Source organism: Lissotriton helveticus, chromosome 8 (assembly GCF_964261635.1).
Source record: "Lissotriton helveticus chromosome 8, aLisHel1.1, whole genome shotgun sequence".
Taxonomy (NCBI): Eukaryota; Metazoa; Chordata; class Amphibia; order Caudata; family Salamandridae; genus Lissotriton; species Lissotriton helveticus.
The window spans coordinates 303,628,319-303,654,929 of NC_136069.1; the positions used below are offsets into that span (position 1 = coordinate 303,628,319).

Below are 26,611 nucleotides of genomic sequence, written 5' to 3' on the forward strand. Positions count from 1 at the left end.
GACCTCAGAAGGTCAGAAACCTGTCTTATGGTGGCTGCCTGGTCGTGACCAGTTAGTCAACACACTAGTAGTCAGTATGTTTTCAGGGGGCACCTCTAAGGTGCCCTCTGTGCGCATTCATTAATAAATCCAGCACTGGCATCAATGTGGTTTATTATGATGAGGTGCTTGGTAACCAACACCTTGGGGTACAGTGAGGTCATCATGTAGCTGGGGAATACGTAATGTTGGGTGTCCAGCCCTTGTATTCGTTGTGCACTGGTAATAGCTATGGGTGAACTTGGATATCACCAGGCCATATCCACTCTCGCAGGTAAGCCCTCACATGAGTATAGTGCACCCTGCCTTTGGGGTGATTTACCTACACCACATGTGGTGCTGGCAGGTATGGAACACAGGGATGTATGTCATGCTGTCTCTTCGGATTTCTCTGCACCAAGCTGCAATGACAGTTTGCATGAGCATGGTGAATGGTCCCTTGGGTGGTACAATTCATGCTGCAGCCCTTGGGGACCTTCTTTAGGTCCAAAGCACTAGGTACCAGGGATACCATTTACTATCGGCCTGCATGGATCCTAGATGGTTACCAATTGTGGAACAATGGTACCATTTGGGGAAAACACACTTTTAGTCAAAATTGCACCAGATATCAGGCAAAAAGTGTGGGTAACCTTAGCAAAAGGGGCACTTTCTTACAGCTCAATACATAGAAAAATAGACTTATTTTCTGATGTAAGCATTTTGAGTATAAATTATAAAGTATCATGCATCGTTGAGTGTTAGCTATATTATATTTTACCTCTTATGTAATTTGTTGTTCCAGGGGGAGGTCTTATACAGAGTGCGCTGGAAAGGCTACTCTTCTGATGATGACACCTGGGAACCAGCATCTCACCTTGAGGATTGTAGGGAAGTGCTGCTAGCATTTAGGAAAAAGTTTATTGAACCCAAAGCCAAGCCAGCAAAGAAAGAAGTACAGGTAAAAATACAATCCTGCTTTTTAAAACATGCTTATTGTGTAAGTCTTGCATTCAAGTTACTTGGTAACAATTACTGTGTCACTGTGAGATCTGTATTTCAAGTGTTAAATTTACTTTTGAGAATCCTATTGTTTGCCATTCCTTAACTTGTGTTAGGGACCCCTCTTTAGAGATGGGCTCAGTGATGTTAATGTGTGTATAGTTGTATATAATATAGAGGTGAGTTTTCTTACTTTACTGATAAAGAAGTTAAACACTTTGACCAAATGTTGCCACTAGGATTACGCGTATGCCTTAAATGATGCTATTAAAATTTCACTTCTATTTGTACAACAGCTGAATCTATGAGATTATGCCATGCTTGTGTGGTTCAGGGGACAAAGGTGAATGCGCATGGCAACACTGAGCAACTTTACAACCTTGATGGTTTGTTATATCATCCTTGAAGCTGTTACTGGAAGGAAATTCTTGACTCCGGCATTTATTTATTTATAAAGTTGTATATAGCGCAGACATGACCCACGGGGGTATCAGAGCGCTTTACAGTACATGATTATCACAAGTTATAAATACAATCGGGAACCGCATATAATACAATACAGATGAGGTATACATTGCTGTTTGATTAAAAGCAAAGGCAAGTAGGCTTCTAGTAGTTAAAGGTTTAAGATGACAATTTGTTCATGAGAAACATTTTGACTTGCCTAACCACTTTCATTAAACATATGTCGAACTTCCAGTTGATGCTCAGCTCCATAGGTTCCAGATTTCCACTTGGATTTTCGAATGTAGCTGCATACACCATACAGATTTTAATATTGTTACAGCAAACATTTTAAACAACAAGTTATTTTATTTCTTGGGAATCACACATTTCCTGCGCCACAGCTGCCTCTGTCCAACATCTATCTTGCCCTTAAAATTGTTTGCTTTCATTCGTTATCTGAGACCCTGCAAACATTAAGATTCTAAAGAAGAATTTTTATCATCAAACATTTTAACAGACCGACAATCCTGGAATACAATTGCTTTTCTAGTGCAATAGAGGATCTGTCTCTGTCCAAAAGTGCACTACGATGCTCATCTGTAAGGATTAAGGCCACGTCCACCCAAGTGAGGTTAGCAATGCACGTTTGTGGTAAACTGAAGCCTTCTTAACAATCATTAAGTGATTGTTCCTTTAATTTAGACTCCAAAATTTCTAATTGAGGGGCTAGTGGATGACAGGGTTTTTAGTAGTGCTGGGGACGTTGATGGTAACCCAGGTTATTTCTACACACGGACATTATGCAGACATTTGGGTGGAATATACTGCATCATCTGAACTTGAATCTTTTTTTAATTTTGTATCAATCTATTAGGTTTTAGAGGCTTGTGTGTTCTTGTACTGGTTCCAATCACTACAGAATTTTGCTGGCTTAAGACCACACAATAAGCCAATTGCATGTGTAAGTTTGTGCCTGTACCTATGTGCACTTTGTTAGTCTCTCTTTACCATACCTATCTACACTTTTAGTCTCTCTCTACCTGTCTAATTGCATCTGTGCAGCTGTCTTGTCCTGTTTCACAAATCAGTGGTTTTGAACAACTGGGAGATTGACGTTTTGAGGGAATGAGGGCCTCCCAAGTAGCCACAAAGGAACCGTTGGGGTAGATAAGCTTTGATTTCTTTCCCTGAAATGGTAAAGCCATTCTTCTAAAACATGAATGAAGCATAGCGCACTGTAAGAGAACAAATGTTAGTACATGGCCTTTGTTTCTCCTAATACTGCTCCTCTCAAACCCATGAATAACAATTGAGTGTAGGCAAGCCACCAGTAGAAAAGGGCATTTTCATGAGGAAAGCCATATTTTTCTGACTGGAATTACAACTAAAGATAGAATCTAGCTAAACATTATTTTTTAAAGTTTGCTGCAAATCTCGCAGAATTCTCTGCAAAATGTATAAAAAAAACAAAAAGAACCATGGAAATGTGTTTGCTCTCGCCATGTGGGAGCATTTTTATATCTCCCACCAAACCGAAGCAAACACTAAGCCTGCTCCCAGCCGGTGGGAGATTTAAAAATGCTCCTGCCAACTGGGAGCAGACTTGTGTTCTGTTTCCCTGCCCACCTGATGCTGGCAGCAAAACAAATCCCCTATCGCTCCTGCCTGGAGGATGCATGCAAAAAGCAGCTGTTTCCTCTGATGTGGGATCAGTACTGGCTCCCGCACCATGCGGTGACCTGTCTGGGGCTGCGGGGCCTTTGGGCTCCCCCACCACGATGGGAGCTGTGGAAGGTCACAGGGCTCACATCTGTAATGGAGCCCGCCTGGGGATGGTGTCCCCAGGAAATATAAAGGCTGAAGGAGGGGGGCCATGTAGCCCCATCTTCCTTTTCACTCCCAAATGAAAGAAATTCAGCACTCCTCAGTAGTGGCACTCGGTAAAGCAAGAAAGCACCTGGAAAGGTGGCTCCACACTCATGAAATGAGGAATATAAAAAGACAGTTTTCAGATTAAAGCGTGCGGTTTTATTTGTGCAACACTCTCTAACAGAAAGGCTTTCCCATATGTCAAATGAATCCGGTAAAACAACATGCAATTGTAAATATACTTATATGTATGTGCAGGCAAATAATAATGAAACACACTCAAAATAATCAAAAACATGGGATAAAACCCAAGCAGATAATTGTGGTATAACACATGCAAATAATAAACATTTACAAATTAGAAACATTCCCAAGTGAAATGCAAGGGAGCAAAACCTAAGCAGATAATAATAATGGAACATTCACAAGTGAAATGCAAGAAAATAGAACACCAGCAAATAATAATAATACTGGAACCGTCACAAGTCAAATGCAAGGGAATAAAACGCAAGCAGGTAATAATAATAATGGAACGCATGCTAATAATAAATAGATGTGCACAGATCAAAACACAGATAAAGATAACTATATATATCAAAACCAATGATCAGAGAAAATACCTCAACGGCTGCAATTTCTTCATCATAACCCTCCCAATACTGGGGTCCCAGATAACAGTCCTAGGGTCAAGAGACTTCTCAATCTGGGAAATGCAGCACTGAGCAGATGCGTCCACCTCTCAGGAGATCCCGTCTAGGAGCCAAGAAACCCTAATTTTTATAATATTCACAATGAGTGAGAAGTTTCGAGAAGACACCTTCTATGTCAAGGAAACTCACCAGAGCTGGCCAGACTCCTCTAAGAATTCCTCACGTGTCCCACACTACATGTTCCAGCCCGTTATATTGGTGAAGCTGGAGAAAGTAGAAAACATCTTCAAAAGTACAGAAAACACTCTCAAAGAGGAAAACAAAATTAAATTCAAATAACCTGAATAACCGTGAGTAACCTGGGGGCCTGCTTGTGTGTGCAGAACCCAGGCCTGACGGAGTCCGAATTCAAGATGGAGTTAGAGCAAGTTAAAGTCAATGCTTAAAACATAATATCCCAATGTATAACATAATGCACATTTGTGCACCGCTGCCCTACAGCACTACACTTTAAGACATAGAAGTACATTCCACACATTTCTCTCTCATGCTTTCAAACGCACATCCCACACGTTCTGCTCCACACAAGGCTGTTTTGCTCTGTGCTGAGGAGAAACTAAACACTCCTACTCTGAAGTTGTACCCAGACAAGAAATGAAATCGCAAGTCAAAATGCAATTGCACAAAAAAGATGTCATACATTCAAGATAGAGTAAGTTAAAACAGTCATTTAAAATGCTGGTCGAAGGTCATCACATGATCCCAATACATATGAGTGCATATAGCTCTACAGGCCTCCCTCCCCTTTTATTAACATTTTTACCCCGCAGGATGGGGTCTCAGGGGCCTAATAGGGCTCAGGGTGAGGGCTGCTTACCACGTCCCGCGTTTTCCTGCAGCTCCCCCTCATAAGCAATCCAAGATGATGGATTCATTTGGGAAGAAGATGCTTTTTCCACCAGCATGGCATTGTGGTCCATGAATTCCGCATGCTTTTTGGGCCGTTATTCGACATTCTGTGGGATACGATTGCATAAGTGCTTCCACAGGTCCCGGAGGAGTCCTGAGCTGTACTCCCAAGCTGTCATTGATGGGAGAGATACAGGAAAGTTCACAATTTGATGCTGACTTGACCTGACCGACTCGCTAGGCAAAGCAGTTTCCACAACAGTGAGCCTTAGTCCCCACGCCTGGCTGAGGACGACTGGTTTTTGGGGGATATTCAAGCTTCCTTTATTGATATGCCCTTTAATGGCACCTGTCATCAGGGACAAGGCGGATTCGGTGCTAGAACGCTTCAAGGACTTTCAGGCTACAGCCAGGTCCTTTGGCCTCGTGGCTGTCCCCTGTCCCCCCAATCTGCCTTTTGCTGCTACAGAAAGGGTCCCAGCTGCGCAAATGCTCCCTAGCCTCTGCAGAAATTAGGGCACAGTACACACAGACCTCATGGATTTTGTGGCCAGCGGTCTGGTCAGTCCGCCACCCCGACTGCAACAACCTCCTTGGTGGCAGGATTCGCCATCACCTGCCCAACTGGCAGTCAATAACATCTGACAGGTGGGTTTTGCAGATTTTCGAAAAGGGCTACTGCCTCCCCTTCGTGGCAACCCCTCTCCCCATGCCACCTTCTCATAACTGGCTGACAGAGGATCACCTGTCCCTTCTGCACGAGGAAGTCACGACTCTCTTGGTCAAGGGACCCATGGAGAGGGGTCTGGCGCCAGGGAAATCTCTGCGACATGGTCCAGATCTCGGAGGGAACTGCATAAGATCTACAGTAGTGGATAATGTACCACAATTGGGTCTGCAGCAGACTGCTTTCCCTTCCCCAACCAGATCTGACAGTGGTGACAGATGCGTCACTCCTGAGATGGGGCGCTTTTCTGGGAGAGGTGGAGTTCAGAGGACTTTGGTCTCCGGCGGAGTCCCGACTCCACAACAATAACCTTGAGCTCCTTGTGATCTGATTGGCACTGAAAGGCTTTCTACCCTCCATAAAGAGAAGGCTAGTGCAGGTGTTCTCTGCGACACCACTGCCATGTGGTACTGCAACAAATAGGGCAAGATGAGGTCGTGGACCTTTGGTCAAAAGGCCTTGCGCCTCTGGACATGGTTGGAACAGCAGGGCATATGCCTGGTGGTTCAGCACCTGGTGGGCTCTCTGAACACCAGAGCTGATGAACTCAGCTGAAGATGTCTAATAGATCATGAATGACGGCTCCATCTGCAGGTGGCACTTGATCTCTTTCGGCAGTGGGAAGGGCCTTGGTTAGATCTGTTCACCTCTACCAAGAACGCGCAAGGTCAACAGTTTTGCATGCTGTAGTTGCCAAGGCGGCTCTTGCTCGGAGATGGTTTGTCTTGAGTGGGGGTCCGGCCTCCTATACGTCCTTCTGCTCATACCACTCCTGCCCATAGTTCTCAAGAAGGTCGGTAATTACTGGGTCCAAATCATCCTTGTTTTTTTCTTTTGAGCCATCTTTTTATTAACTTTTGCATTATACGGGTAGGGAATGCATTTTGAATACAGTACATAGCATTGCGATATTCTTAAGGCAATCATGTGTGTAACATTTCTCAGTGCGTTATGATAGATCAGTTGCCTCTCGCACCAATCATTCAAATAGCACAGATACATGTATTGTTGTAAACCCATTCCAAGCCCTATATCTGGCTAGCTTCAAAATCCCCTCAACTTCCTCCAGACCCCCCAATTTGTTTCCCATATTTTCAGGCAGCCTCTACCCTGATACACCACCTGCCCGGCTCTCTGACACCAATCCAAATCAGGCATCCACTCCCCCATAGTCGGGGGCTCCCTTTTCCCCCATTCCCGGGCTATATTTCGCTTCGCCACTCTGGCCGCTAGTGTCACCCAGTTGTTTTGATATCTAGTGTGAGAAGTTGGCCTGGCATATGATGTCCACTAATCTAGTGGGAACCTTGCACCAGTCCAAACGACCCTTATTGATGGTAGGTTTAAAGTCAACCTTTATAGAAAGCTATCCTAGTGGTAGCTGTGGAGAGCAGCCTTCAGGCTAAGATTTAGAGGCGAGTTAAGCTAGTTGTTTTACCAATTATGATCTCTTGAATGATCAAATGAAAGCACACCACACAAGGTATATATCAAATATATATGTATTTATTTTAAACACAACCCCTCTAGACTCTTTATGAGGTCAAAGGTAAAAGTACAATACAAGGAACTTAATTAGCATACAATAAGTTGCACAGTATACGTTATGCCCTAGGGGCCTCACAAACCATATACTAAAATAGTGGTATAAGAACCACGTGAGAGTTAGAAAGCAGGCCTAGGGCCTGTGGAACCGCTGGGGCTACCTATAACCACCTAAGGTAAGGATGCAGGAGGCCCAAAGGGGGACGCGTGCAGTGTCTAAACGCAGCCGCGGATCATCATTGACTTTCTATGGAGAACGAACAAGTTACAATTTTAAAGATTAAGGGCACTTTGAGGTGAACTACGATGGAACCCTTTTAGACTAGGACACTTCGAGAGTGAAGACCCACGGGAGCACCAGAGTACTCGTGTTACCTCACCCAGGGAAGCCGGTGCATCGGGGGCTTTTGGTGTCAGGTTTCTTCGTCGATTCCTATGGAGAGCTGCGAAGAACTGCTGCAGGCGACTGCTGCAGGCAACCAGAGGAGAAGTGTCCAGGTGGATCCAAGGGTGGATCGGAGATGTGAAGAACCTGAAAGCAGAGGGGACAGAGTCTGGGTCACTAGCCAGTGACCAGGATGGCGAGGAGAAGATGCCAGCCGATGTCGGGTGAAAGAGGTGAAGCTTGACTATTCAGCCACGAGGACCAGGAGGCGTCGACGACCACCAGGAGCTGGATTCGAGCTGTCCCACGTAGGATCTAGCTGATTGCGGTGTCGCAATCCGGATTGGACCCAACCAGCCTTGACAACAGCAACCCACGCAAGATGACAAGATTGGCTTTGGTGCAGACCAGGAAGGTCTGAGGTACTCCTCCTTTGGAGATGAGTGGGAGCACGCCTGGAGCAACCAGGAAAGCTCAGGAAATAAAGGATTGGCCTTCGTGGGGGCTCGCTAGCCAACGGACTAGGAGCCGCAAGTGCGCCTCGAGCTGCGGTGAAGAAAGGGGACTCACGGGTCTCCAGTGGAGTGTTGGCCTCTGTACTTCGGTACAAAAGGAGCTCGGGGCAGGGGCTTCAAATACCCCAATGCACAACTTCGCGATACCTAGTGAAGTAGGTGCAGTTGCAAAAATGCAGGATGTCCAGGAGTTCCGGTCCCACGTCTCTCGTGTCAGCTACAGGTCTCAGCTTTGCTGGGAGCTTGGGTCAGCTTTAGAGATGTCTGGAAGTCCGTGTCCTGTGTCGCAGATTCTTCGGGATCCGGCGGGCGCCTCAAAAATGCAGACCGGCAAAGAAGCAGTTGGTGCCTGTTTGGTCAGGGTGGTCACTCCTTGACCACAAGGGAGATTTCTTCCGTCTTCCAGTCGATATGGAATGTCGAAGGTCCAAGATATATGTTGCAGAGTTTCGTCCAGGGTAATCTAAAGTCCTAGGGACTGGGGTTCTATACTTATAGTAAGTTTAGCGGTGGACTAACTCTAAGGTCCCTCCTATGGGTGGACCTGGGGATGGGGTGGTTACACCCCTTCCCCTTTGTCCAGTTTCGCGCTAGAGCTGGGGCTGAGTGCCCCAGCAACCGGTTTGAACTGGGAAATGCATGGAGCACCTTGTGTGCCCCAGGCAGTGTCTGAAAAGCATTCACTGAATGCAACCCACCCTGCCCCAATACACTAGAGCCTTCTGGGGAGGTGCTAGCACCTCCCTGGACAGGAAACCTATTGTCCAGGCGTCCCCTGCCGGAGTTTCGTCCAGCAGCAGGAGGGCAGACTCATGTCTGTGGCAGCAGCATCCATTTTGTGATGCTGGGGCTCTGTTTAACTTTAACCGGATTTACCAGTAAGTACATGTCTTCTCCCTCTAGAAGGGTGGAATGCTACCCCCTCCACCAGAACTGGCGGGGGGGGGGGGGGGTGTAGTATTCCAAAGTGTTTGACACCTTACACAACATGTTTTGATAAATCCAAACCAAAGTTAGCATTAACCGCGAGGATTTTAATGCACTTTATTTGGTATGGCTATATCATAGTGGTACAAAAGGGGGTGGTGATGGACGGAGCATCTGAACCAATCTAACACTCACACCCAGTCAACAGATCTGGGCTTAATCCATCACCGTTCTTTAGCCCACTCTGCCATCCCAGTTCAGACATGGCCATATGCAAATCAGTCTGACCCTGTGCCTCATGGGAACAGTCCAGCCCGAACTGCCAAGCCATGCCTTCCCTGGACCGGAAACAAGCTTCCGAGGACCGGTTTCTGGCATTTCAGCCATCCTCAGCCCTCATATCATAGAACAGCTTTAAGGAGATGGTTCCGAAAGCTGCAGAGGCGCTCATGCTAGAGCCCCCTCTCACACAAAACCAAGCACTCTACCTTCAGGATTGTCGAGGCCTGCCATAGGAGTGACTTATAGGTTACTATGTGTCTATATAAGGTTGATATCGGTATACTATATCTAAGTAAGGGGTGCTTACACCACCTTACCCAGGCTGTAAGTACAGACCTGTGGTGTCAATTTAGAAGGCTAACCAGGGGTGGCACAATACATGCTTCAGCCCCTGGTAGACCTCTGGGGGGCCTATGCCCTTGGTACCTAAGGTACCATATACATGGGCTCACAAGGGTGACCCAGTAACCAATCTTGTATGTACCTAAAGTACATGGTATCAATTTAGAGAGAGAACAGCTAGGCTCTGGGCCTGATTAGCAGGGCCACAGCCATACTAAAGTCGAAAAACCAGTGAAACACAGCAAAAAGTTGCCTTAGTGATCTGTGCCCAATATGTCTGAATCTGGGGGCATGCCGATAAAATATGGAAAAATGTAGCTTCCTGACCACACCTGCGCAGCCAATGCTGCTCTCCCGTCCCTAAAGAGGACCGTCCTGGAATAGTAGGATTTATGTAGGATCCTCAGTTGGATCGGCCCAAGTGGCTCTGGACCTGGCACGGAGAGTTTGGTATCCTGAGCTACTGAGCATGGTCATCGATCCTCTGATCAGACTGCCCCTTCTGGAAGATCTTCTTTTTCAGCAACAGGGGAGGCTTCTTCACCCGAACCTTTCCACTCTATTCCTTCTTGCATGGAGTTTGAGCGGCGTCAGTTGACAACTTTCGACCTTCCTCCTGAAGTCTGTAATTGCATTTTAACAGCCAGGTATCCCTCCACCAAGACGGTATATGCCTGCTGTTGGAAAGAATTTGTGGCATGTTGTGCAGAAAAAACTATTGATCCCCTTTCTGAAGTCTTACTCTTCACTCTTTCCCTAGTCCAGCAGGGCTCTGCTCTAGGCACTCTTAAGGGCTATCTATCTGGCATTTCTGCTTTCTTGCGGTTGCCTGACCAACCTTCTTTGTTCATGTCCCCTATTGTACATAGGTTTCTCAAAGGTCTTTAGGTTTCTCAAAGGTCTTACTCATCTCTTCTTCACTCCTTCAGCATTCATTATGCCTTAGTGGGACCTTAATTTAGGTTTGACTTTTTAAATCTGTGCTCCTTTTGAACCTATCCACAATTGTCCTCTCATTATTCTCACACTGAAAACAGCCTTTCTTGTGGCAATTACACCTGCCCGTAAAGAGATTGAGCTGCCACTTCATGTAGGCAAATATATCACCATTAGAGTCAATGGTACATGATAAAATATCATGACCTTACAAGAGGCACAGCTGATACTGTTTAACTTCCTGTTCTAAATTTAGAAAAATTTCTGAAAGATTCTTAATGTTCATTAAAGATATTCTTATTAATTCGAGAGTGTGTACTCTGATATTTTTATTTTATATGAATTCTTTGTCACTCAAAACATATTCGTTCGTATCAAATTCCAATGTAATTTTCATCATTACAATTAGCTTTGATACTTTAGTTTATACACATCTCCAAAAACATTTATTCGGCGATAGTTGTGAATGTTGGCCCAATGCATTTCGAGACGGGTGTCTCCTCTTCAGGGGCCTCTGTGAAAGGATAGGTGAACATATATAATTGATACATAATATTTACATTCATAATACATCAATAATCATTTGCCACTGTCTCACTTTTGAGTATGCCACCATTCTTTGGCTTATACTGTTTTACCTTCTATATACAATTTCAAACACCTAAGGGTGTATGCACGTTATGCTGAAGAAGCACTGTGTGAATACTCTTGACATTTTGTGGCATGCACCATGCATACTAGTGAATACAATCTCTGATCGATGCCTGGGTGTTCCTACTGTGATGCATGCAACTTATTTACACTTTAATATACCTCCAATAGAAATCAGTGATTGACCCTGTATTTAAAAATTGACGCGGGTGCTTATTTTAAAAGCCTATAGAGCATGCTGCTGGTGGTTTAAAACGGACTGCTAATGATAAAGACCGAGACACTCACATGTTACGGGTTTCCAGATTCTTCAAAGTTCACAACTGCTTTAATATTCAAACGCACACTAGGGAGTATAAATCGAGTGTACTATCAGAATAATGGTCGAAGATACTAGTGAAAGCGGTAAATTAACGTAACTAGCCTGATAGGCGTGCAGTACATAACAAAGAAGTACCTGATTGACGTGCAGTTTCAGCGTGACCTGAAACATAATAGAATGCTTTTGTAAATTACTGGATGCAGACCCGGGTGCCTAAGGCGTCTGACTGTAATAAATGATTTATCTTGGGTGCTCACCTGTAGCGCGTAAAAGTTCTGTCCTCGCTAGTCAGCTGTCTTCCGGGTTTCTAAGAAGAGGTTCTGAACTCTCGCGAGTTTATAGTGCGAATGCCCGTTTTTTCTGATAACGCGACGCTAGAACTGGCTGTTAGTTTGAGCGGCCATTATTAAGTGGTGATTAAACGAATGCGTTCCCAAGATTAAACCATGATACGTTAAAGTGTGTGAACCTCTGAACGCTATATTTGTCTACACAGGAATATATAGAGATAAGCTCTAAAAGTATATTTAATGAGGCTGCTTATGTCTCTGAAATGCCTACTATGCGGATTATCCTAATGGGTAGACGTAATTGGTAAGGCGTGAAGAATATTCTAGAAACTAACTGTTGGGGTGTCATGTCCTAAGTGTGTTTTTAGACGCACTGATTTCAAAGATAGCAGTTGATTGTTTGCCTGATATGTATCTAATGCCACTGTGTTGAGCTGTACAATGACCAACTGGATTATACATATATACAGTTATGGTTCATTCTGTTGTTCAATAAGCTTAACATGATCACATAATAACATCAAAGACGGAGGTTTACAGAAAACATCCTAAATCTAATTTATCATTTAGACCTAGGGGTTCCATTGTTTGAAATTTCTTAATGAACAAAACTTCCCTTTGGGATAAGGTCTTGCGATTATCTGTCCCTTCTCTCATTTCTATTTTTTCAATCACCATGAATCTCATTTGAGAGATGTTGTGTTTTTGTTTGATCCAGTGTGCGGCCAGATTCGACTTGGTGTTCAAATTTCGGATCATGCTTTTGTGTTCTCCTATTCGAATTTTTAGTTTCCTTTCTGTTTTGCCTATATACATAAGACCGCACGGACATTTTATACAGTAAATAACAAAGTTGGTGTTGCAATCTGCTGTGAATTTCAAAGTATATTTGTCACCAGTCCTGGGGTGAGTTACAAAGTTCTGTTGCATTACATTATTGCAGTGAGTGCAATTTTGGCATTTCTGCATTCCTTTGTGTTGAACATGGTCTTGTGGTGATGTTTGTTTTAGATATTCCTGTAGGTTGCGGCTTCTAGTGTAAGCAAAAATAGGTTTATTTTGAAAGATGTTGTTGAAATCTTCATCATTTTGAAGTAGTTCCCATCTTCTTGAAATGATTTTCCTAATGTTAACAGCTCTGGTAGAAAATTTAGAGACAAATACACTTCGTGTGGTTGTGGTAGGTTTCATTTTGCTTTTTAGTAGTGTTTCACGATTAATGTCTTTGACCCGTGCTTCAGCTTTGTCTATGCTTTTTGCTGGATAGCCTCTTTCCCTGAACCGTTTTTTGATTCTCATCAGATCTTCTTCATGGGTTTCAGTTGTGGAACAAATCCTTTTGCTTCTCAGCATTTGTGAGAAAGGTAAATTTTCTATCAGTTTTGGCGAGTGGAAACTTTGATATAATAGAGAGTTATTCCGGTCCGTCGGTTTCACAAATGTTTGTGTTTGCATTGTGGATTCCTTTTTTGTGATCCTTACATCGAGGAACGATATCTCTTCGTTGCTTATTGCATGTGTGAATTTGATTCTAGAATTTTTTTCATTGAGTTCCTTGATGTTCTGTTCCAAATCTTCACTGGAGCCTTTCCATATCAAAAAGATATCGTCGATAAACCGACGAAACATGATGAGATTTTCCTGCCATTTGGTGTTGGACAAAATGTGTTGCTCCTCGAATTGCGCCATAAAGATGTTTGCGTATGTTGGGGCTCCTCCAAAACCCATGCTTGTTCCACTGATTTGTAAGTAGAACTCTTCCTCAAATCTGAAATAGCTATGTTGCAAGCAAAATGTCAACAATTCTAATAATAGGACTTTGTTAGCTCCCAAATTCTCCAACTGCAGCAGAGCCCATTCTGTCGCTTCAATGCCTTCTTTTAATGGAATGGACGTATACAAAGCAGTCACGTCTATCGTGCACATTATCCATTGATTGCTGTTATTCAAGTCTAGACTATTCATATGATTCAAAAAATCAGTGGTGTCTTTGATATTAGTTTTCCATTTTGTAACGAATTGTTGCAAAAACAAATCAATGTATTTTCCTAACGGCTCAAACAATGATCCAATTCCTGAAACTATTGGTCTAAAAGGGGGATCATAGACGTTCTTATGTACCTTAGGTAACATGTATATGTGTGGTCGCTTAGGATTCTGTTTTGTTAGGTATTCTTCTGTTTTGCTGGATATCCAATCCATTGTTCGTGCATGTTGTAAAATGCCTTGTAATGTGTTCAGTATTTCTTGAGTGGGATCTTTGTCAAGAAGGATGTACGTGGTTTCGTCTGCGAGGTGTTCTTTAACCTTTTTGGTGTAATGATCAGTGTCCATTATGATCAGGGCTCCCCCTTAATCCGCTCTTTGAAAGGTTAACTCCTTCTTATTGGCTAGTTGTTGCAATATTTTCCTTTCTTGTTTCGAAAAATTCGATTGTTTTTCGTTTGAAAAATCAAATTTTTGTAGATCTAAAAGTACAAGTTTTTCGAAAAGATCAATGGTTTTATGGGATGTAGGAGCGATGAATGTGCTTTTGGGTCTAAATTCCATATACTCTTTGGGTTCCGCTGGGTTTGTGTCAACCACAATGTTGGCAAAAAAATGTTTCAATCTAATATTCCTGATGAATTTGTACACTGCAATCTCTGTTTCCGCCAGGTTGGAATGATATGTGGGAACAAACGATGTTCCTCTGTTTAACACTTTCATTTGTTGGTGAGTCAATTGAGTGGATGAGATGTTTATTATTATGGTGTGATGTATTCCTATAGGTTCTGTATCGATCCCCCTATTCCTGACCCTGTTCTGGTTAACAAGTTAACTAGCAGCCATCCCATGATGCAGAAACCGTTATCTGATTACGCCAGACCACGGCACAGGAGCGCGTTATCTGATTAGGTCATAACGCTTGCCATCTAATTAGGCAAAGCAATATTCCTCCAGCCCCTGATAAGGCATACGGAGTTCTCAAAACAAATCAAACCTATGACAACCTGGGAAAAACCCTGCGGCCATTGTTTTGATTTCACCGAGAACTTCAGTAAAAGAATGTGCTAACGACCAGCTCGTATGACATCCTTAATGACGTATCTATGTCCATCCTTACGTCAATCTCGGCACCTTACAGGTATAAATATTACCGATATTGCCTTAAGCAAACACACGCGGTGGTGACGAGATCGGAGCAGCGAGACTTGCCGAAGCCCAGCAGAGAGCGAAGCCCACTGGCGCTGCCCCGCCTTCCTGACGCGCTGAGAACGAGACGCTGCCTTTCTCCTGCCGAGAAATCCAGCTCCGGCGCTTCCGAGCAGCCCTCGCAGGCAGCTTGGAATATCGAGACCTCAGACGAGAGATACCATCCTAGATTCAAGGTACAGAACTGAATAACCCCTTGCAGAGAATTCTTGAGTCAGTCACTTGGCAAAACAAACTTAACTTAAACTGCTACCTTCTATCCCCGCCCACGTATTAGGCTTAGGTCAGGTACACTGGGGTAGGCGTAGTTAGAAGCACCAGTTGAGTACTATTAGTCAAATGTATATGTGTATGTATATATTCTATCCATTTTAAATAGCATATGGCTTAGAAACCATATCAATGTTTTTACAGTATTATTTTATAATTCTGCTTTTATTGTATGCACTTTACTTAACCATAAGTATTGCAATAATATCGATCCATTTCTCTTGTACGAGAAAAGAGACTGATCAATAAATAACATCTTTTATTGAACACGCCCGTCTCTTCCTTTTCTCTACAATCTGGTGAAACTAAGAATGCACGTACTGACTGAGTAAAATAAGTTGTCTTTTGTTTTCACACGACTCGAGAGATACACTCTTGATTAGGGGAGAGCAAAGTTGTCATGTTCTATGGTTGTCAGAAACTAAATCCCTTCTTGTCTATCCAGGGAGGTTCAACTCCTCCTTGCCTATTCGAGAAAGTTTCTAGTGAACTCTGAGCTAGCTGGCAAACCCAAAACTTTAAGTCTAATATCGACAGTAGAAGACCTAGTTAACGTCTGGTCTAGGTCTATACTATTGGAGGTATTATTCCAATGCGCAGAGCCTATTGGGATAATAGGAACTACACTACATGGCGCCCAACATGTTTGGATAGGCGATAAAACTAACGCAAGACTTTAGAGTAACTCAGTCGTGCTCTTTCACTCAGACCCCTTTTTCCCCATAATACTCCAAAGACGTCTGGAGAGGGTGAGAGGTAAAATCCGCCAAACCTCGCAGGAGGGAACTCCTATGTATGGTTCTTGGTTCAATCAACGTTGAAGGATACACTGTTCCAAAATATTGTGCATCTAATCTTGGTTTCCATAAGAAACCTGATCTGCAAACAAACAGAATAACCTTCCTGACAGTAAAATGCCAGAAAGTGATGATGAAAGAGAGAGAGCTAGATTAGCAGCTGAACTAATAGAAGCTGATAATACTATGCAAGAAGCGGACCCGGATATAAAACTCATCCCGGTCAACATAAGAAGATCTATAACGTTAAAACTTATAGACAATGGACTGACACCAAGAGGTGGTACAGTCATATTCGTAATTGAGGCACACGAATATCGGCAGACAGAGGTATTCTATTCATGGATAAACTTTCCAGCAGCAAATGCTGTAACAAAGGAGTTCCACTATTATAAAATAGAGGAACCACCGGATACCTACACTCCTTTCGAGGAAGTGGAAGTACCACTCAAATTCCAAGAGCACCTGCTCTTGTTTAATGGCGCCCTAAAACATAATAATCACATCACCAGGCTCGGTCCACTAGGTAGACCAGGAGCAACATGGCCGGTCCTAGCCGGATACACACCACATCCAGACATCGAAAGAATGTCTGCAGCAGATGTTTTAGTACAACTAAAACAACTAATTAAAATATATAGACAACTAGTCCAATATGTAATGCGGACTTCAACCATCCAACCTGTAGTTAAAATTCCACAGCTGACCCCACATCCGGGGAACACAAATAAAATTACACCACAGAACATACAGTCCTGCCTAGGTAAAGTACCAGCTAAACGGGAACAAATACCATTCTGGTTAGCACAAAAAATCACCCAAATAGAGGCGGTGTTTCCAGACACCACCCCTGTGGATAAACACAGGATTCTGACTATCTGTCTTCCAATGGGAATCGCACCACACGTGGAGGACTGTGACACTTGGGGTACAGTCTTTGCTTCCATTTACACAAAAACACATGGTGTACCATCCATGTCGGTAATACCAGATGTGCTAAAACAAATTCAAGACGAATACGGTCCAGAACCCGCTTTAACTCTCGGTATGAAATTACTAAAAGACTTCAAGCAGGTCTTGGCAATATTACTAGCCAACATAAAAGGAGAAGCAGCGAATGTGGCGATCCGCCAGAGGTTAAAAGAGACAGATATAGCTGACCAACCAGCTGAAATTGCCAGAATTATAGAAAAATCCTATGAAGAACTAGGTAGAGATAGTTTGGGTGGAATACCAGTAAAGCCCCAACTAATTGAAAGTCCTGAAAAATATTTATTAAAAATTATCTAAACAGTCAAAAGAAGAACTGGGATGGAAACAAACAATCCAATCCAAAAGAAAAGAGATTCCAGTCCAGAGGAAGGTCTCCTCGGCAGAGAGAAAGATCTCCGGACCAAGGACCCAAGTCTCCCCAAAGGGAGCCCTCTGTGAAAAAATACAACCTTAGAAATAGGGATAACATAAAGAAACCGGATAGATATCAAGATTTTGATACAAGTCCCTCTCAATCTTTTCAGACTTCCTCGCGGAAATCGGAAAGAAGAGGACGATCGGAACCCAGGGAAGGGCACGTCAAGTCCAAAGACAAGGAACCTGCTCATCCAAATAAAAAATTACAGTTTCCAAAGAAGAAGGTAGCCAGTATTAAAGTATTCAACAATGCCGAGAATACTGAGGACACAGCTGAAAAACGGAGAGTGGGCTCAGACAATGCTAGACAGCGCAGCAGAAGTGAGCATAGCACGCAAAGTCCTTATGAATCATCTGGAGACAGTGGACACGAATGAATACATTCAGGTGGAAACTGCAGACACCAGAGTTAGCAAACCTCACAAAATATATGAAATAACTTTACGTATAGAAGGGGATAAGACTAGGAAAATAAGGGGCCTTTTTTGGGATAATCTCTCCAAGGGCTATGACATCCTTCTAGCTGGAAAAGATTGGCCACCAGAGTTCGTCAGGGAGTGCCCACATGGCGAAGAAATAATTATGCCTGCCTTCTCAAATCATATTCCAATTCATAAAAAATATACACTTGCAAGAAAGTGGGCAGTAGCTCAAGCTCCTGCTTTATATAAAAATCATGTAGGATGGGATGAGGACTCTCCTCCTCACAAAATCCAGTTAAAATCACAACCTACTGCACAAAGGCAGTATCCAATCAAGCAAGAAGCAAAAAAACAGGTAAAAGACATTCTAGATCAACTAGAATACCAGGGGGTGATTGAAACTTGCACCTCACAAATGAACAACCCTTTGTTTCCTGTCTCCAAACCAGACAATTCATATCGTCTAGTTTTGGATTACAGACACCTTAACTCATGTTGCAAAACTTTTGCAGTACAAAACTCGCATAGTGCTGCACTAATGAATAACATAGTGCGCAAAAAATATAAAACAACATTAGACATCTCTAATGGATTCTTTTGTCAAAATATAGCACCAGAGAGCAGATACTTATCAGCGTTCTCAATAAATGGCGCTCAAAAAGAATTCTGTCGGTTACCCCAGGGGTACAAGAACAGCCCAGGATTATTCTCAGCGAGAGTAACAGAGTTACTACAAACATATGATGACGAAGCATTATCGTATGTCGACGACATATACCTAACAGACGATGACTTGGATACTCACTTGAAGAGAGTGAACACCATAATACTTGGGTTCGCGGCAGAGGGTTACAAATTCAACTTTAAAAAATCTAGAATTGCCCATCTAACAGTCCTGTTCTTAGGATATGAATTATCAAGTGAAGGCAAAAGCCTGGCTGACAATTTCCTAGAGAAATGTGCCGTACTCCAAGCACCTAGAACACTAAAAAACCTACAGTCAATTCTAGGCTTCCTAAATTTCGGAAGAACATACATTGCAAATTACGCAGAAAGGGTCAAACCCCTTTATGATCTAATAAAAACAGATTTAAAAAAAACAAATTGGACTCAAAAACACACAGAAATTCTGAGATCCTTACAAACAGATATGTTAATTAAAACAAAATTAGAAACACGTGATAACACACGCAACCTTGTGATTCGAGTCATCCCAGGAAGATGCGGATTCACATACCTGACCTCTAATGAGGGAGAAAAGGTACCAATTGCATTCAAATCACACTTGTACACAGAAGCTGAAAAGAAATTCAGCATTAAAGAAAACATTGTTCATGCAGTTCAAACCGCAATAGCTAGAGAAAAAGATAAAGCTGACGGTAGACACATCACAGTCAGAACAGCAGAATCAGCCTTTGAGGCATTAACAACCCCGTGTAATTTACCAACAACAGCATTGAATCCGGAATGGATACAATGGGTGAATTCCATTACAATGGACAAAGTAAAATACTACTTTGATCCAGAACTAGAGGAACTAAAATATCTAGAATATGAAAGAATATTCCCTCTGCCAATCGACATTCTGCCATTGCGACAGTACGCTTGTGTAATCTATATAGACGGACATGCTCAACCATCTGTTTGGGGGGAACAAGCATACAACCCCACATGTGAGATTACAAAAGAAGTGTGGCGCGGAGGTATACTAAGACCTCTATTAACAAAAACACACGTAGAAACTAATTCAGAACAACAAACTGAAATAATAGCATTGAAAATGGCGCTAGATAATGCAGATCGCGAATTCCCGACACTCATAGTGTCCGATTCGTATTACTGCGTCAAATCATATAACAGCGATTTACAGAAATGGATTCAAAACGGTTACAAAGATGACACAGGTGCAACAATAAAGCAAAAACTGCTTTGGGAACAAATAGTTCTGTTAAAAAAAAGAACTACCAAAGACTCACGTGATACACTCACAGAGTCATCAGCGTGATGGCGTTCACGTTGCAGGGAATTCATTGGCTGAGAAAGCCACAGCGGTAGCAACTAAATCGGCTTCCGTAGCTAGAAAAAAGCGTGCAGTAAAATACATTGACGGTGAAACAATGCTGGCGGTGAAAACGTCATCAAAAGGCGACTGCTCAGCGTTACCGATCAGTTACCCACTCAAATATACATACATAATCGATGCGAACTCCGTTCCTTTTGCTCTAATCCCTGGAGTGGGGGATAGAGTAATTCCAAACAAGGACAGGAGAACATTGTTAATAGCAGACGCACATATGGGCGAGGGTCTCAGACACCTCAAACTAAAAGATTCTCTGGAAGAACTACAATCAGTGTACTGGTGGCCAGGCATGAGCCTGCATCATCACACCTTTGTAAAAAAATGCCCGGGCTGCAACAGAGATCGCAGCGGCGAGAGGAACAGGGTAATACCATGGCGTTTCACTCAATAAGGGCTAAACAATAATCAGTGAAACAAGTGTAAATAATGCGTCCCATTAACAAATAAAGACTAGTTTCCACTTATAAATGTAGACCCCAGCACTCGGCTGACGTCGGGACTGTTATACAAAGATTTGCGAGTCTAAATGGCATATTTATTTATTTAGCGATTTATAGAGCGCCTGGTGACCCGGAGGCATCCCCGCGCTGTAGCATTTGTGGAGGCCAGAGGGGAGAGGGGACTTTATTTTGGGAACAGCAGCGTTTTCAATTTTTTCCGGAAAAGGAGATGGCTGGGTTCCTGCCTCAGGGGGCGAGGAAGTGAGTTCCATCCTGAGGATGCTTTTACAGAAAAGCGTCTACCGCCGGTGCGTGCCTTCCTGTATCTGGGGACGTTGGCCAGACGCTCATTGTTCGAGCGTAGGGATCTGGGGGCCTTGTAGGGGGTAACCTGGTCTCTCAGGATAGCAGGGCCGAGACCGTTGAGAAGTTTGTGTGCGGTGCACAGGGCCTTGAATTCTACCCTTTGTCGTATTGGAAGCCAGTGGAGGGCCTTGATCGCTGGTCTGGCTGAGACTCTGGAAGGGAGATTCATAAGGAGCCGGGCAGCTGCGTTTTGCGTACGCTGAAGTTTAGCCATAGTGGCTTCAGGAGCTCCTAGATAGACCGTGTTACTGTAGTCTAGCCGCGCAAGGATCAGGCCTTGGACCAAGAGTTTCCTAGATAGGGGCGGAAGTATTGGGAGGATCCTGCGGATGGAGCGCATGAGACCAAAACAGGTGCCTGCTGTTTTGGTTGCTTGGGTTTTCAGAGACAGCTCGGGTTCCAGCCAGACATACGCTAGGAGCATGCTATGTTTGACCAATGTTTTCACTTTAGCCCTCAAGCTTGTGGGAAAGCACGGCCAAATGAGCATAGCGAAGCGGGATTCTTCTCACTTCCTTCCTGAGGGATACGGGATGGTGTAAAGAAAAAACCAAGGCATAAAGCAATCTATAACAGCAAAGGTATTAGGTTCGGGAGCTGGGTGGGTCAAACATCTAATAAGTGTCCAACGTAGTCTAAACAACTTGCCAAGAAATTCTCTGAGGGGATTCAGTCCGTACGAATTACTGTTTGGGACTAGGATGCTAGTCTTAGATCTTGACAGTCAGACTTCAGTGGTGAAAGAAAAAAGCTTTGATATCAAAGATCGTTTGGCTATTTTACAGGACTTAAACGAAACAAGAAAAGACCTGAGCAACATAAAGTTGAAACAGCAGCCAACAACCACTGAAGAACCACCACCTGTCCCAGCAAGACCTGTCTGGATTCCAAAAATCGGGGATCTAGTCAGAGAAAAGATCGCGGTAAAGAAGGAATTTGGGCCTTCTTACAGAAAAGCAGTTCCTGTCTTGTCCATCAACGGGACGAGATCAGTTGTACTACCGCCACTTGCTGGTAAAAAGGAGAACCGAGTTGTATCCATCGACCTGGTAAAACCACAATCATGGCCGATAACAAACAGTAGGCCAAGTGGACTCCCGATAAGTAGTAGAACACCGAGGTTTGCTACAAGTACAGAGGTGCTAACTAAAAGGCTAATCACATTTGAAACGCCTACAGAACAACAACAAGGACTATGCAACAATGCAATGGAACTAACACCTCTGAAAACCCAAATAAAAACATTTAGTAGAGACACACCAACCTACAATGAAGTAACAAATGAATATGCTGAAGCTGCAAGAAACAGTAATCCTGAAGCAATTGGAACAATAGACAGAACGGCATCCGGCTACTTCATCAACTTTGATGATTCTTCTGAAGATCTAAGTGAATCAAAGACACAGCCATCAACAAAAACCTTTAAAGATAAAGCTAGGGAACTTTTGAAACAGCTGAAAGAAACCTATCTGATTTCTCCATGGATTGAATTTTGGGTGTCCTTTGGTGTATTTATCCTGATACTTTGGCTCATCATGATACTATGTTTGGGACGCTTCATTGAGGGAAAATATGCTAAAATGGACACAGCAAGCCAGAAAATCAACTTGATCCTCAAGCCACACACGTCTTCACACGTCAAGAAAAGAGAACTTTCTTCAGTCAATTTCACAGCCAATCCTATACCGGGTGGGGTAGCATGGGACAATACTGACTATGTAATTTATGGTCCGGTCGAAATCCTCAAATATCCACACCAAATCAAGATCTCGTTGAGTGACTTTGTAAAACCAAACTCATTTGCTGATGATTGGGACTTTGAAAGTATCAATGACATGATGTCTGACCTAGTGATGTCTGCTAAATTTACCAAACATGATTATTTGCAGGGTTCATCTAATTATGATAGTATGTACTGCTACAACCACTATGCTAACCATTTTTTACATAAATCAGCACAACCTAGAAATGTTTTAAATTATAATCAATGGGAACATTGTGCAACCCCTCCAAAAGGAAGCTCAAGAACCTTTTATGACAAATATTCATACTTTTCAGGGTTCAACACAAGTAATGCTGAAACATTTTATTTCAAATTGTCAAATAAGACAGGAACAAAAACCATGCTTACAAACACGAAATTGATATATTCGGACTCATTTTTTGAACAAATGAATACATTTGGTTTTGATTATTGGGACAAAAATGTTGAAGTAAAAAGTGTTTGGGGTACAAAAGAATGGCAAGTACAAGGTATAGAATCATTGTTTAGAGCCTGCATGATCCCAGAACTAATTATATTCTTGAATGAAACTATTCAACAAACTACCTGTCTTGGATTAGCCAAAATCAAAGACTTAAATAAACCGTCTATTCCAAAACCAACAATGAACAGCAATAACTCTGCGGATGAAGAGATAGACGTAAACTATGTATTAAACCAAAACAGAACAAATCCTGATTGGAAACAATGGTTAATCTGGCCCACAGATACTAATAACTGTCAAGACAGATTCCTGAACAAAACACAGGGGTTCAAATTGACCAGGCCAGACCCTAGATATTCCCAAAGACAACACCCAGGGATAATCACCACCTACAGTGTGGGCAAACTCTGCCTTCAATGGCTAAAAACGTCCGCACTGACAGAAATGAAGCAACACCTAACTTTACTTACTGATGGTGATGACTTGCGTGATTTCATTATGGGACCACGCAAACAGCGTCAAAAACGCTTCATAGCAGCCTCTATATATGCAGCTTACAACGAGGCCTGGAAGATAACTCAAATTGAGACAGCAGAAAGTATACGGGAAATTGACGTCACTATTCAATATCTTTAACCTTACTGATAAACAAATCAGTATGGCACAAAAGGGTGCTGATTATACAATCCTGAGCATTGAGAAACTCGAGAGATTACCATTGACAATGTCAGAACGACCTGTCATTGAATGGATTATACATGGGATAATTAATATTCCAATATCGACTTTCAGGTTTCAATACTGCCAAAAATATATACAGGCTGGCATGTACGAAAAATTGGGAAAAGGGTACATTAAGACAACATGGAACTTGCCCTATTCACATGCATGTGTCAGTAATAAAGAATCCTGGAGGGCTTGCAGGACCCAGTCAAGTCCACCACTGGTCTGGGAGCTGCGGAAGAGGTGGACAGTCGACCCCTGCAGAGGGCTGCTCACCTCTGTTTGGAAGCTCCGACCACGCCTTCCAGTCGACCCCGACCAGAGGATCAGGCCCTCAGTCTGGGAGCTCCGGCGATTGAGGCCAGTCGACCCCAGCTGAGTGGCTTCTCCCCTCCCTCCTTGGACCCGGCTCTCAGCCTGGGAGCTCCGGCGTCTGAGGCCAGTCGACCCCAGCTGAGTGGCTTCTCCCCTCCCTCCTTGGACCCGGCCCCCAGCTTGGGAGCTCCGGCGATCGAGGCCAGTCGACCCCAGCTGAGTAGCTTTTTCCTTCCCTCCTCGGGCCTGGCCCTCAGCCTGGGAGCTCCGGCGATTGTGGCCAGTCGACCCCAGCTGAGTGGCTTCTCCCCTCCCTCCTTGGACCCGGCTCTCAGTCTGGGAGCTCCGGCGCCTGAGGCCAGTCGACCCCAACTGAGTGGCTTCTCCCCTCCCTCCTTGGACCCGGCCCCCAGCTTGGGAGCTCCGGCGATCGAGGCCAGTCGACCCCAGCTGAGTAGCCTCTCCCCTCCCTCCTTGGATCCGGCCCTCAGCCTGGGAGCTCCGGCGATTGTGGCCAGTCGACCCCAGCTGAGAAGCTTTCCCCTTCCCTCCTTGGAGGAGTTTGGCAGCCTAGCCCTAACAATCTCATCCGGCTCGCCTCTTGATCCTCTTCCTTCAAAACTCTGGAAGGTGTTTCAGGAGGATCTCTTCCAGCCCTTGCACTCCATCTGTTGCCAGTCGTTTGAAACAGGGACGGTACTGGGCTGCTGGAAGAAGGCAGTGGTATCTCCGCTTCTAAAAAAACCTACGCTTGACCCTGCTTGCCTTTCCAACTACCGACCAATCTCCCTGCTTCCTTTTCCAGTTAAAATCATGGAAAAATTGGTTACCCGCACTCTGTCCGGCTTCTTAGAAGGGAACACCTGGCTGGACGAGACGCAATTCGGTTTTCGCCCAGCTCATGGGACGGAATCCGCGTTGGTGACTGTGTTAGACAATCTGCGGGCGCGAGTCGACAGTGGTCGGGCAGCCTTTTTGGTGCTGCTCGACATGTCGGCCGCGTTCGACACGGTCAGCCACCCCACCTTGATTTCGAGGCTGGAAGAGTGCGGGGTCAAAGATAAGGCCAGGGACTGGTTAATCTCCTACCTGGACAACCGTCAGCAACGGGTCTCGCTCCCCCCCTTCAGTTCAGAGGAGCGGAGAGTAGGACAAGGAGTACCTCAGGGCTCAGCCATCAGCCCTATACTCTTTAATGTTTACCTCCGCCCTCTAGTCCAGCTCATTAAATCTTTTGGGATCTCCGCATTTAATTATGCGGATGATACCCAGCTGGTCTTTTCACTGGAGGGACAGGGTGCAGTCCCATTGGAGACTTTCCACCGGTGCATGCAGGCGACAGCGGAATGGCTCCGTTTGAACTCATTACAGTTCAATGGAACTAAGACAGAGGTCCTGTACTGCTCCAACGACCGAGTTCCCCGAGATCTCCCAGATGACTTCTGGCCTCTGTCATTCTCAGAGTCGGTGTCAGCCGCACGATCGGCCCGTAATCTGGGTGTTACTTTTGGGCCCAACCTGCAGTTGGACCTGCACGTAAATAAAACCACCTCAACGTGCATGATGTTGATCCGCATGCTGCGCAAGGTCTTACCCCTCCTCCCTGAGCAAGCCAGACCCGAAGTAGTGCGAAGTACCATCCTAAGTCGACTCGACTACTGTAACGCACTACTTCTGGAGGCCCCGGTAACACTTCTGGGCAAGCTCCAAAGGGTGCAAAATATGGCTGCCAAACTTGCCCTCTCCCGCCCTTACTACAGCTCTGCAACGGCAGCGCTACAGGAACTCCACTGGTTGCCGGTCCATTCACGCGTTTGCTATAAAGCAGCGTGCATTGTGTTCAGGGCTATCCACGGCTTGGGCCCAATCCCTTTGCAGAGAATGTTTGCCTGGTACCTCCCATCGCGAGCCTTACGCTCCTCTTCATCCAGGCTATTAGTAGTTCCACGTTTCCAGAGAGTGAGGATGGGTGGCCGATCGTTTAGAGTAGCGGCGGCCAAACTCTGGAACTCCCTTCCATTATCCCTGAGAAGCCTTGAGGATCTTTTAGCCTTTAGAAAGGCGTTGAAACCCCACCTCTTCCCTAGAACAGGCTAGGCTGCTGAATCTGCTGGATTTTGGGTCGAAGCGCCAGGATGCCCTTGGTGGTGACAGGTTTGCGCTATAGAAGTATACCACAATACCACAATACCACACAATAAAGGACAGAAAGTGTTTCTTAGTGGCAATAATTGTGCGATGTCACTAAGCGGTACACTTCTGTGTAATGGAATTAGTTTGCATGGAGCCTGTGAAGGGAACTCAAATAACCTTTCATGTCACCAGCTAGGCACACCTGCAACTGAGATAGAACCATTCTTTAAAAGACTCTATAACGGGAGTTACATTCTAATTGTGGATCGCAGATGTTGTAGTCTACTGCCCGGGGTTCCTTATCTCGTTAGTACGACTGCGAAGGTCATGTGCTGTGGACGCTTATTGTTCCCCAGCTCCTTTCCAGACAGGGAGGCAAGGGCATGGCCTAACTTGAAAATTACTTCTATTCGAGTTGATACTTTAAGCAGAATGA

General features: G+C 44.2%; 1 protein-coding gene across 1 annotated transcript in view; it reads left to right on the forward strand.

The window, feature by feature from the left end:
- The window catches only part of MPHOSPH8 (M-phase phosphoprotein 8), a 303,929-nt gene that overhangs the window by 91,212 nt on the left and 186,106 nt on the right, over positions 1 to 26,611 (forward strand). The window contains exon 3 of the mRNA XM_078657070.1: positions 824 to 979. Within this exon, the coding sequence (XP_078513196.1) occupies positions 824 to 979 (156 nt within the window). The remainder of the gene's footprint in view (positions 1 to 823; positions 980 to 26,611) is intronic.